Raw genomic sequence first — 12,375 nt, forward strand, 5'->3', positions numbered from 1 at the left:
CCATTATGGCCCAAGTTTGCTGATGCTCTCCATTCTAATAACGCAGATGTTAGTAGTACACATCTATACATACGTACATACACACATATTTCTATATGTATAAATGTATGTATTTAGATTTACTATGTAATTTTAAAAGTCAGAATGAGGAGAAAAGTTTTTAAACATGTTGTTACTTCAACGTGTTTGTAGCTAGGATCTGACTTCCTTCTGGAAGTGGTCCAGTTTTCTAGGAAAAGTAGGAATGACCATATGGAATAACCAAGATCAATTCACACTTCAGCTCACAACATCAATATGTAGGTTACATAGGTGAATTACTTTTCCTGTTAATGGGCTTTGGGTTTAATCTTCGGAATATATACTACATAAATGGCCCAAATTCTGAAATATGTTAACCTAGTTAGCCCAGGAGAGCAGTCAAAGGCAAATTTGCTCCTTAAATTTAGTCAACTCAAGAAAATAAGAATTACATAACTGCAAGTATCTTCTAACACTAGTAAACAAGTTACAATAAATTCAATGGGCTAAGTACTCTGTTACTGTAAATAACTTTTATAAACAATTTATATTCTTCTAGAAATAATATTCCTATTTTTTAGATCCTGAAACTTGCAGAGGAGAATGAGTATGGCTTTTTCAACTCAATGTCCTACACACTGCCTAGTCCAGGATCTTGTGTTTCCCTAATTGAAGTGACAGAACATTATGCTAAATTCCCTAAAGAACAATGGCAAGGAGAAAAGAACTTAGACCTTAGTGGGAAAGAAGAGAGGTGTCTTGTGCCTGGAAGGATTGAGTTATGATATGATATGATGGACGGATCATATATATATGATATCCATATCCATACCATATGATATGATATGGATCATATGGATCACTTCATGTAAATTGTAAAGTACAATTCCTGTCACACAGTAGGAACTCAAAAATGATAGCTTATATTTTCTTCAACTCAATTTTTGTATAGTTTTGCTGTTATGGATGGTCTACAAATTTCTATGATTTTAATTTAGGTGATTAAGGTGTCTGAAGTATTGGGATAGCCAAAAAGTTCATTCGGGTTTTTCTGTAACATCTTATGGAAAAACCTGAATGAACTTTTTGGCCAAACCAATAAATTAAAGCATAGCTGTTCTTTGATTATAGGACATTATTTAGTTCTCTAGTGTCCCCTCCTATACTATAAATAGCACACAGTTAAGTTCTTTCAGTATAGAAAATACCTGTTAGGTACTTGCTGTAAGCATAAAATTCAAAGCACTATTTAATAAGTCTCTTCCAACAGAAAAGTTTATTATATGGATCACTTCATGTAAAATTATTAACTTTAATTACAGCCTTTAAAAACTTTTGTATGTGCTTTATTAGTGTATATACCTATACATGTTAAAAACTGCTACCAAGTATTCATGTACTGAGATATTATTTCTAAAGAGGACTAATATATAATTCCTGAAAGTAAAATAACAACTTTATGAAAACAACAAAAGAATTACTAACTAGTTATTCTTAAGATTCTCTGGCTGAATTATAAAACCTATGGTTTGATTAATTCATTGTTTATTTCAAGAATTAGAATTAAAACATTTTAAAGAAACCTGAAATAATTACCCTAGCAAAATATTTTGATATAAACTAATAAACATGATGCTACATCCCAAGATGAGGACAAATAGAATTTAGGATAGAACAAGAAAATAATTTGATTTCTTAAAATGAAGAGTAAAGTTTATTGTTCACTTCTGTGAAAGACTCCCTATTTTAAATAAATTAAGACAATCTAAGGATAAAACTGTAAACATGTAAGTAGATTTTTAAAAATACTTGATTGGTATGTGAATTATATCTCAATAAAGCTGTTATTTAAGAAAAATATCTGCCATATCTCTTTTCAAAAATCCAAAATTCTAGTGTAACTGTTTTAGTTCTCCTTAATAATACTTCTTATATTTTAGTTCCTTCCAACCTATACTGTAGGATTAAAGAAACAAACAAAAAGAATCCTTTCACAACTTTCATTTCTTCTTGATCAACTCCTTATTTTGCCAGAATTTATCAATTCATGTAGATAACTTTTTTTTTTTTTAGTAAGTGATAATTTTTAAATTTATTTATTTATTTATTTATTTGGGTCTTTGTTGTGGTGCACTGGCTGCTCTAGTTGCAGTGAGTGGACTCTAGGGTGTGCGGGCTCAGTAGTTGTAGCACGTGGCCTTAGTTGTAGTATGTGCGATCTTAGTTCTCCCACCAGGAATCGAACCCTGGGCCCCCTGCATTGGGAACGAAGAGTCTTAACCACTGGACCACCAGGGAAGTCCCTGGATAACTTTTTTGTGTTAGGAAAACAGTCTCTGTCTTAATTACTAAGAACCTACAATATTCTTCAGAAAGTCTGTACTTCTAAAACTTTTATTCATTTATATATTGAACCTCAAACTCCTAAGAAACTTTCTAGTGCGACAAAAACAGATGCCTTTTAAAAATGGGGAAGAGTACAGATTTCAGACTGTTGATTTCCAACTACACCTCCCAGATTGTGACACTTGGCCCTATGGAGAGGGGAGGAGTTGTAAGGAAGTAAACCTCTCCCCCATTCCCAACTCTGGGTCTTACCAGATAAAAGATGTTATTAATGAGAGTATGTAAAAGTGTGAATAGTGTAGAAGCAGAAAAAAGGTTTAAGAGACATTCTTTTTACCCAGTATTCTGGATTGTGGATTAGCAGCATCATGTTTACTCATTCCTTCAGTAATACATAAAGGGAAAAAAATCTAGATTGGCGAATCTGAGAAACACATTTTTAATAATTAAATAATTTAAAATGTACATGAACACCTATATGCCCAGCCTCTAAATTTTAAAATTTAAATTGATTTAGAATTTGTGAAACACAAACCTTTATGGCAGAACTAGAAGTCTGTTCCCACCAGGCCCTCATACCTGATAGCAGCCAATCCGGCTCCTTCAAAACTCTGAAGAATTAACTACATCAAGAGTCATCATTTTTATGCATTTCATATTTAAACAGCAAATGCTATAGATTAAAAAAAAATCAAAGAAGTCTAAATTAATGTATCTTTCCCTAAACATCTAGTCTTTTGGCCAGGAAACACTGAATAACTGGTAAGTTACTCCAAATCTCTTTGACATCTATGTCATTAAGGACATTAATATGTCAAATAAAAAAAGCAACTCTAATTATACATACTAACTGATATCCCTACTATAACTATTCTGCAATTTAAACTCTCTTACCTATAATGTTACATGACAAAGACTCTATTCTACCAATAAGACATTAGAATTCTAGAATAAGACTATGTTGGTTAAAAGTAAACGTGTAAAAAAAATTACAAACGACTTGGTTTTAGATCGTAGAAACTTTGTGTGTGTGAATATATGAAAATTATCAAGGTCACCTCTTTACTCTCTTCACAATCTTTACAATGTCAATAACTTCTTGATCTAATAAGAATTCATTACTTCAGAATACTTCCTTTGGTTAATTCTTATTTTCATGATTTTTCAACTCAAAGCCTTCATTCAAATTTATCTGGAGAGGATTATGGAGGGAGGGAGGGAAGGAGGGACCTTCAACATTCCATTAGTGACTCAAATTCAAAAACTTTCAATATTTATATATAAAAACTTCTAAAACTGAGTTTGGTATTATTTCAAAGGAAGTGTCGTTCTTTTTCCAAACCTAGCTAACATTTTTTCAGCTTTTAAAAGGAACTGGATCTACTGTCAACAGATGTTAAAAAGCACAGAAGAAACAGACTTTTAGTTCTATACAGATTCAACATGTCTTTAAACAAATCTCAAAAGATACAAAAGAAATCAGTTAGTCAATTTCTACCTGTGGATTTAAAGTGAAATATTTCATTAAAATTAAAAACTATATATTTTATTATCTGATACTATTTTAAAACTAGATTAAATATTTAAATTCCAGAAAAAATATTCAGTGCATATAAAGTGAAACCAGGTCATCTTAACAATTCAATTACTAAAATGTTCACAATTAAATCCACAGAATCTGTTAGAAAATGTCTGGCAACACATGAACAGTGAGCAGGGCTGGTAAGTTTCTTGGCCATGTTTAAAGTTTTCCTGCCCTCAACCAGGAAGGCTGCATATTGCACTATACGGCTCAGGGGAAAGATTGGTACACAAGGTTAACTGGACTTAGGTTAATGCAAATAAGAAAAGTACCCAAAGTTCTATTATAGTACCAATATCCTCATTTAAATCACAACCTTCCGCTTCACTGTTCTTTTTGAAACAAAAAGAATTTACTGAAAACAATGTTTTGATGGATTTTAAGTACCATTTTAAAAGATGAGAGGTATATTAGGCAAGAAACCTCTAATTAGTAGGATAGATTAAACTTCAGAGTATATATATGTAATTTTCTAACTTTTTTAAAACACCAAACACACTTAGTAGTCTATAAACCCAACTAAAAAAAGAATTACAGTTGGGCAATATAATATTACTGAAAGCATTCTTTATTAATTTATCACTAATCAAGACATTTTTCAATTAGCTTGTCTGTCAATCTTGTAATTCAATCAAAATTTGAACCAATTTTATATAGTTATAAAGTGTATGATTTGAGAGCTGATTAAAAATAAACTTGATAAATTTCAAACATTACTTTCCATACTTTTTCACTGATATAAGAAAATGTCTTTATATAAACATTACATTCAAATCTTCCATTTACTTTCAACTGAATTTAAAATAAGTATAAAGTCACATATGTTTTTAAATGTAGGGAAAAGGTTATAGTAACATGCTACAAACAGAAAAGACACTTGAGTGCTTGAGTCCTTTTTTCAGATTATACAAAATAAAACATTTTCCCCTTTGAGCAAATTTTTTAAAATAATTATTTTATAGAGACTCAAATATAATTTTCTACCCATAGTTTGGTATTTATAATAACCTTTTTATGTGCAGTGAACAAAAAAACTTTAAACTTGTTCCCATAGTTGAAGATAAGGTCCATTCTGGGAGATGGCACTAATAGATATGCCAACGTGAAATTTTAAGAAATAACAGTTGTATCAAGAATATTGTATACTGAAAGTTTTTAATGTTAAAAGTATGTAGTTTAAAACCTCCTAAAACAAACCCTCAAATCACACTCTTTGATATGAATTTTGCCAGCACTGTTCATGTTGACCAGATAATACTTTTTCTTTTAAAAGTAAAATGAAATGCATACCAGCAGCAACTACAGCTGGAGGAGGCGAGCCTGCCTCACCACCACTTGTCTGACTCATTGATGCTACAGATGGTTCTCTAGATGGAGGTAACTGTAACTCCTTTGGGAGAAGATCATAGACAGATTCTGTTGGGGGAAAGGGAAAAAACTTTTTTTAAAAGGAGTATAAGTCAATAACCTAATTATGAGCACAAAATTAATGTCTTTTCACTCATAAGAAGAACTATATTATTCATACACATACACTAAACTTCATGTAACTACTGTTGTAAAAATTATTAGCAAATATTTTTCTATTATATACTTTTATTGAACTGAATAATGAATTTTCCATTCATTCTAACCCCTGTTTTCTTCTTGGTTTTATCCCTCATGTTTACGATGATCTACAGAAAAAGTTATTAAAATTTTAAAACTGTATAAAACTAGACAGAAGAGATGTCAAATAACCCAAGATGCTCCAATATCTTCCTTTGAAAAAAAAAAAAAAAAAGAGCATAACTTGTCATCCTTTACATATGAGATGGCATGTACTAGTGTATATCAGCTTTAAATTGGCTTCTCCAATTAGACCAATCGTCTACTGCTCTTTTACTCAGCACCTTTATCAAATATTTTAATTTGCTATCATAATGCATTTTTCCCTCCTAAAGAAGAGAAAAAGAGAAATGTTATGGCTCAAGGAACTACTTCTTACTCTGAGGTATCTCCAACTCTAGAAAGGCACAAGTATAGGATACTCTTAAATCACTAAGCACAAGTGCCTATATTAGATTATGATTACTTTTCTATCCCAGATTAAAGAGTACTGTATCTTTTTAATATATTTTATAATATTCTAATTGTCCATAAAATCAAATTTACATCTACTATTTAAAAATTGTTTTATAGTTATTATTACATGGTTTTTGGACAGAAATAATTATCAAGATATCCACTAAAGGTAGTAGAATCAATGTTGGAAGAAACTTCAAAAGACCAGTTATAATCATATGTCTATTTTCTAAAGAATCGAGGCACAGAGTTTAAGGGACTTGCCTAGTATTCTAAGAAAAGCAACATTCCAACTATTAAAGAAGATTATTAACTATTTGTACTAAGTGATTAAAAAAATAAAGGTAGCACTGTAAGACATTTTATCCTTGGTAGCAAACAATACTCTCAGTTAACTGATTACTGAATTCATAAATACTCTGATCCTCCCAGTTAAAATACGTATCCTGAGTTTCATGTGGATAGGAATAAGAAAGAATATCATGAAGGAAAGCTAAAATTAGAAGTTGTAGTATTAAATGATCTCTGTTCACAGTAAAGAATCCACTTAAAAATTTTTCTTTCGAAAAACTATTACCTAACACTTGAAATTTTCATCTTCAAATCATTTAGCAGATGTTACATCTGTCTGAATATAATATGCCCTGACTAAAATTTTTCAGCTTGTTAAAATGTTGCTAAAAAACTTAAGTAGATTACTTCCATCTTTCAAATAATATAGGGGGGATAGTACGAGAAACTAATTAAAACAAATGTCACATCATCAAACATAGATTTTAATACAATTATTTTTCTCAATCCACGTTGAAAACGAGACCCTTATACATAGAAGAAAAGCATATTCAAGACCTTTTTTTGGGGGGGTGTAGGAAAATAAACAAAAAGGAAATATGAAAATAAAAATTAGCTTAGATAAAAAGAGAAAGGACCTACCAAAATGCATTTATGTCAAGGGAAAAAAAACTTAACCTAGTAAAAGCCCCATCACTAACCACATTTCACTTTCCCAAAGAAGGACATAGAGTCTAAATTAGAGGTATAAAAGCAATGTCAATAAAAATACATTGGAAAGTAACTAAATATAGAACTTGTTATATTTCAATCTTCCCTATAGCCTACCCCCAAACCAAAGTAATAAGCAAGTCAAGTGGAAGGTGTAGGAAGCATGGATTCATTCCTTCACCAAAGGTATTTTCTGATTAACTGACTCAAGTGTTTGGAAATTAGAGAAGTCAGAAGTTTCTTCCTATCTATCCAAGGAAAACAGCAGGTAATACAGTCCTTACCATCACAGGCTCTGACTTCAGACAAAACTGTGTTGGCTCTGCTACTTTAAACAACTTCTCTAAGACTTAAATCCTCACTGAAACTCTTCTTTTACCCCATTATCTCAAAGATTCCCTCCAAGATATAACTGTACACCATGACCACATACCTTGGTCTTACTCTCAAGCCTGCTTCCCATAAAACATAAAAAGATTAAAGGGATATAAATTATGCTGTTAGTACTATTGTCCTTTAGTCCTAAATTCAATCCAAATTAAACACTTATACAGTCTCCACTAGCCAATGAGAGAACTCCTGAACAAGAGCACAGGTCCTTTAAATCCATGAAAACAACAAATAGTCCTCCCTCATGTTAAGCTGCCATATCTATTTTTCTTGCATTATCTTTTAAATCAGTTAAATAGATAAGGAGGAATGAAATTCTAGATTTATAAGCAAAGAATATGAAGAAAGAGAATGGGAAATCTATAACGGAAAGGCAGTTTCCTGAGACGACTTCCTTAGATAACTATAACCTCTACTACATTTTTTTTTTTAAAAACCTACTAGATTTTAAAAGAATCTACCAGATTTTTTTTTTTTTTAAAGAGAAAGAATGGTTACAAGGTTTCTTTTCGGGGTGGTAAAAATTCCAAAATTAGATTATGGCAATGGCTACACAGCTCTATAAATATAAATAACTAAACACCACTGAATCTGCACACTTTATTATTTTTTTTTATTTCCTTACCTAGAGGAACTTACAGTTTAGCAAAAAGCAATACTCTGTTCAACCCTCAGTGCTCAACCTTGTTTGTATAATTCCGCTTATATGAAATGTCTAGAACAGACAATTTTATAGAGACAGAAAGTAGGATAGTGGTAGCCTAGGGCTGGGTGAATGAAAGAAAGATGGGTGACAGCTAAAAAAATATGGGCTTTCTTTTGGGAGTAGTGAAAATACTACAAAATTGATTCTGGTGATGGTTTCACAATACTGTGAAGAGAATAAAAACCTTTCAACTGTATACCTTAAATGGGAAAGTTGTATTATATGTGAATAATATTGTTAACAAAAAACCTACATAACCGAACATTTGTTATCTCATATTTTCTGTGGACCAGGAGTCTGGGCATGGCTTAACTGGGTACTTTGCTTAGAATCTCACAAAACTGCAATGAAGGTGTTGGGCAGGGCTGTAACCATATTGCTCAGTGCTCAAATTTATCTATTTTTGAAAATTTATTGTATTTTTTATTTTTTTTTATACAGCTGGTCCTCATTAGTTATTCATTTTATTCATATTAGTCATACTGACATACATATATGTCAATCCAAATATCACAATTCATCACACCACCACCTCTCACCCCCGCCATTTTCCCGCCTTGGTGTCCATACGTTTGTTCTCTACATCTGCCTCTCAATTTCTTTTTTCTTTTTTTTTTTTTTTTTTGCGGTACGTGGGCCTCTAACTGCTGTGGCCTCTCCCGCTGCAGAGCACAGGCTCCGGACGCACAGGCTCAGCGGCCATGGCTCACGGGCCCAGCCGCTCCATGGCACGTGGGATCCTCCCGGACCAGGACATGAACCTGTGTCCCCTGCATTGGCAGGCAGACAGACTCTCAACCACTGCACCACCAGGGAAGCCCCGCGTCTCAATTTCTGCCCAGCAAACTGGTTCATCTGTACCATTTTTCTAGGTTCCACATATACGTGTTAATATACAATATTTCTTTTTCTCTTTCTGACATACTTCACTCTGTATGACAGTCTCTAGATCCATCCACATCTGTACAACTGACCCAATTTCACTCCTTTTTAAGGCCGAGTAATATTCCATTGTATATATGTACCACATCATCTTTATCCATTCATCTGTCGATGGGCATTTAGGTTGCTTCCATGACCTGACTATTGTAAATAGTGCTGCAATGAACATTGGGGTGCATGTGTCTTTTTGAATTATGGTTTTCTCTGAGTATATGCCCAGTAGTGGGATTGTTGGGTCATATGGTAGCTCTATTTTTAGTTTCTTAAGGAACCTCCATACTGTTCTCCATAGTGGCTGTATCAATTCACATTCCCACCAACAGGGCAAGAGGGTTTACCTTTTCTCCACACCCTCTCCAGCACTTGTTCTCTGTAGATTTTCTGATGATGCCCATTTTACCCAGTGTGAGGTGATACTTCATTGTAGTTTTGATTTGCATTTCTCTAATAATTAGTGATGTTGAGCAGCATTTCGTGTGCTTCTTGGCCATGTGTATGTCTTCCCTGGAGAAATGTCTATTTAGGTCTTCTGCTCATTTTTGGATTGGGTTGTTTATTTTTTGTTTTTGTTTTTTTCTGGTACGCGGGCCTCTCACTGTTGTGGCCTCTCCCATTGCGGAACACAGGCTCCAGACGCACAGGCTCAGCGGCCACCGCCCACGGGCCAGGCCGCTCCGCGGCATGAGGGATCCTCCTGGACCGGGACACGAACCCCTGTCCCCCACATCGGCAGGCGGACTCTCAACCACTGAGCCACCAGGGAAGCCCTTGTTTTTTTAATATTGAGCTGCATGAGCTGTTTATATACTTTGGAGATTAATCATTTGTACATTGATTCGTTTGCAAATATTTTCTCCCATTCTGAGGGTTGTCTTTTCATCTTGTTTATAGTTTCCTTTACTGCACAAAAGCTTTTAGGTTTCATTAGGTCCCATTTGTTTATTTTTATTTCCATTACTCTAGGAGATAGATCAAGAAAGATTGTGCTGTGATTTATGTCAGTGTTCTTCCTATGTTTTCCTCTAAGAGTTTTATAGTGTCCAGTCTTACATTTAGGTCTCTAATCCATTTTGAGTTTATTTTTGTGTATGCTGTTAGGGAGTGTTCTAATTTCATTCTTTTACATGTAGCTGTCCAGTTTTCCCAGCACCACTTATTGAAGACACTGTCTTTTCTCCATTGTATATCCTTGCCTCCTTTGTCATAGATTAGTTCACCATAGGTGCGTGGGATTATCTCTAGGTTTTCAATCCTGTTCCATTGATCTATATTTCTGTTTTTGTGCCAGTACCATATTGTCTTGATTACTGTAGCTTTGTAGTATAGTCTGAAGTCAGGGAGTCTGATTCTTCCAGCTCTGATTTTTTCCCTCAAGACTGCTTTGGCTATTCGGGGTCTTTTGTGTCTCCATACAAATTTTAAGATTTTTTGTTCTAGTTCTGTAAAAAATGCCATTGGTAATCTGATAGGGATTGCACTGAATCCGTAGATTGCTTTGGGTAGTATAGTCATTTTCACAATATTGATTTTTCCAATCCAAGAACATGGTATATCTCTCCATCTGTTGGTATCATCTTTAATTTCTTTCATCAGTGTCTTATAGTTTTCTGCATACACGTCGTTTGTCTCCCTAGGTAGGTTTATTCCTAGGTATTTTATTCTTTTTGTTGCAGTGGTAAATGGGAGTGTTTCCTTAATTTCTCTTTCAGATTTTTCATCATTAGTGTATAGGAATGCAAGAGATTACTGTGCATTAATTTTGTATCCTGCAACTTTACTAAATTTATTAATTAGCTCTAGTAGTTTTCTGGTGGCATCTTTAGGATTTTCTATGTATAGTATCATGTCATCTGCAAACAGTAATAGTTTTACTTCTTCTTTTCCAATGTGTATTCCTTTTATTTCTTTTTCCTCTCTGATTGCTGTGGCTAGGACTTCCAAAACTATGTTGAATAACAGTGGCAAGAGTGGACATCCTTATCTTGTTCCTGATCTTAGAGGAAATGCTTTCAGTTTTTCACCATTGAGGATAATGTTTACTGTGGGTTTGTCGTATATGGCCTTTATCATATTGAGGTAGGTTCCCTCTATGCCCACTTTCTGGAGAGTTTTTAACATAAATGGGTGTTGAATTTTGTCAAAAGCTTTTTCTGCATCTATTGAGATGATCATATGGTTTTTCTGCTTCAATTTGTTAATATGGTGTATCACATTGATTGATTTGCATATATTGAAGAATCCTTGCATCCCTGAGATAAATCCCACTTGTTCATGGTGTATGATCCTTTTAATGTGTTGTTGGATTCTGTTTGCTAGTATTTTGTTGAGGATTTTTGCATCTATATTCATGAGTGATACTGGTCTATAATTTTCTTTTTTCTAGTATTTTTGTCTGGTTTTGGTATCAGGGTGATGGTGGCCTCATAGAATGAGTTTTGGAGTGTTCTTCCTCTGCAATTTTTTGGAAGAGTTTGAGCAGGATGGGTGTTAGCTCTTCTCTAAATGTTTGATAGAATTCACCTGTGAAGCCATCTGATCCTGGACTTTTGTTTGTTGGAAGATTTTTTTTTTTTTTTTTTTTTTTTTTTTTTTTGCGGTTCGCGGGCCTCTCACTGTTGTGGCCTCTCCCGTTGCGGAGCACAGCCTCCGGACGCACAGGCTCAGCGGCCATGGCTCACGGGCCCAGCCGCTCCGCGGCATGTGGGATCCTCCCAGACCGGGACACGAACCCGTGTCCCCTGCATCGGCAGGCGGACTCTCAACCACTGCGCCACCAGGGAAGCCCTGTTGGAAGATTTTTAATCACAGTTTCAATTTCATTACTTGTGATTGGTCCGTTCATATTTTCGATTTCTTCCTGATTCAGTCTTGGAAGGTTATACCTTTCAAAGAATTTGTCCATTTCTTCCAGGTTGTCCGTTTTATTGGCATAGAATTGCTTGTAGTAGTCTCTTAGGATGCTTTGTATTTCTGCAGTGACCATTGTAACTTCTCCTTTTTCATTTCTAATTTTATTGATTTGAGTCCTCTCCCTCTTTTTCTTGATGAGTCTAGCTAATGGTTTATCAATTTTGTTTATCTTCTCAAAGAACCAGCTTTTAGTTTTATTGATCTTTGCTATTGTTTTGTTTCTATTTCATTTATTTCTCCTCTGATCTTTATGATTTCTTTCCTTCTACTAATGTTGGGTTTTGTTTGTTTTTCTTTCTCTAGTTCCTTTAGGTGTAGGGTTAGATTGTTTATTTGAGTTGTTTCTTGAGGTAGGCTTGTATAGCTATAAACTTCCCTCTTAGAACTGCTTTTGCTGCATCCCATAGGTTTT

General features: G+C 34.0%; 1 protein-coding gene across 8 annotated transcripts in view; it reads right to left on the minus strand.

The window, feature by feature from the left end:
- Window positions 1-12,375, minus strand: part of NFAT5 (nuclear factor of activated T cells 5) — a 133,582-nt gene that overhangs the window by 54,330 nt on the left and 66,877 nt on the right. For 7 of the 8 annotated variants that reach the window (XM_027119426.1, XM_027119429.1, XM_027119428.1 and 4 more), the window contains one exon: window positions 5,240-5,365. In XM_027119426.1, coding sequence (XP_026975227.1) covers window positions 5,240-5,365 — 126 coding nt within the window. Of the gene's footprint in view, window positions 1-5,239; window positions 5,366-12,375 lie in introns of those variants that run through there. The other variant, XM_027119434.1, reaches the window with a different exon arrangement.

This window comes from Aethalodelphis obliquidens, unplaced genomic scaffold (assembly GCF_003676395.1).
Source record: "Aethalodelphis obliquidens isolate GAN/ISIS:26980383/991018 unplaced genomic scaffold, ASM367639v1 scaffold20, whole genome shotgun sequence".
NCBI classification, from domain to species: Eukaryota; Metazoa; Chordata; class Mammalia; order Artiodactyla; family Delphinidae; genus Aethalodelphis; species Aethalodelphis obliquidens.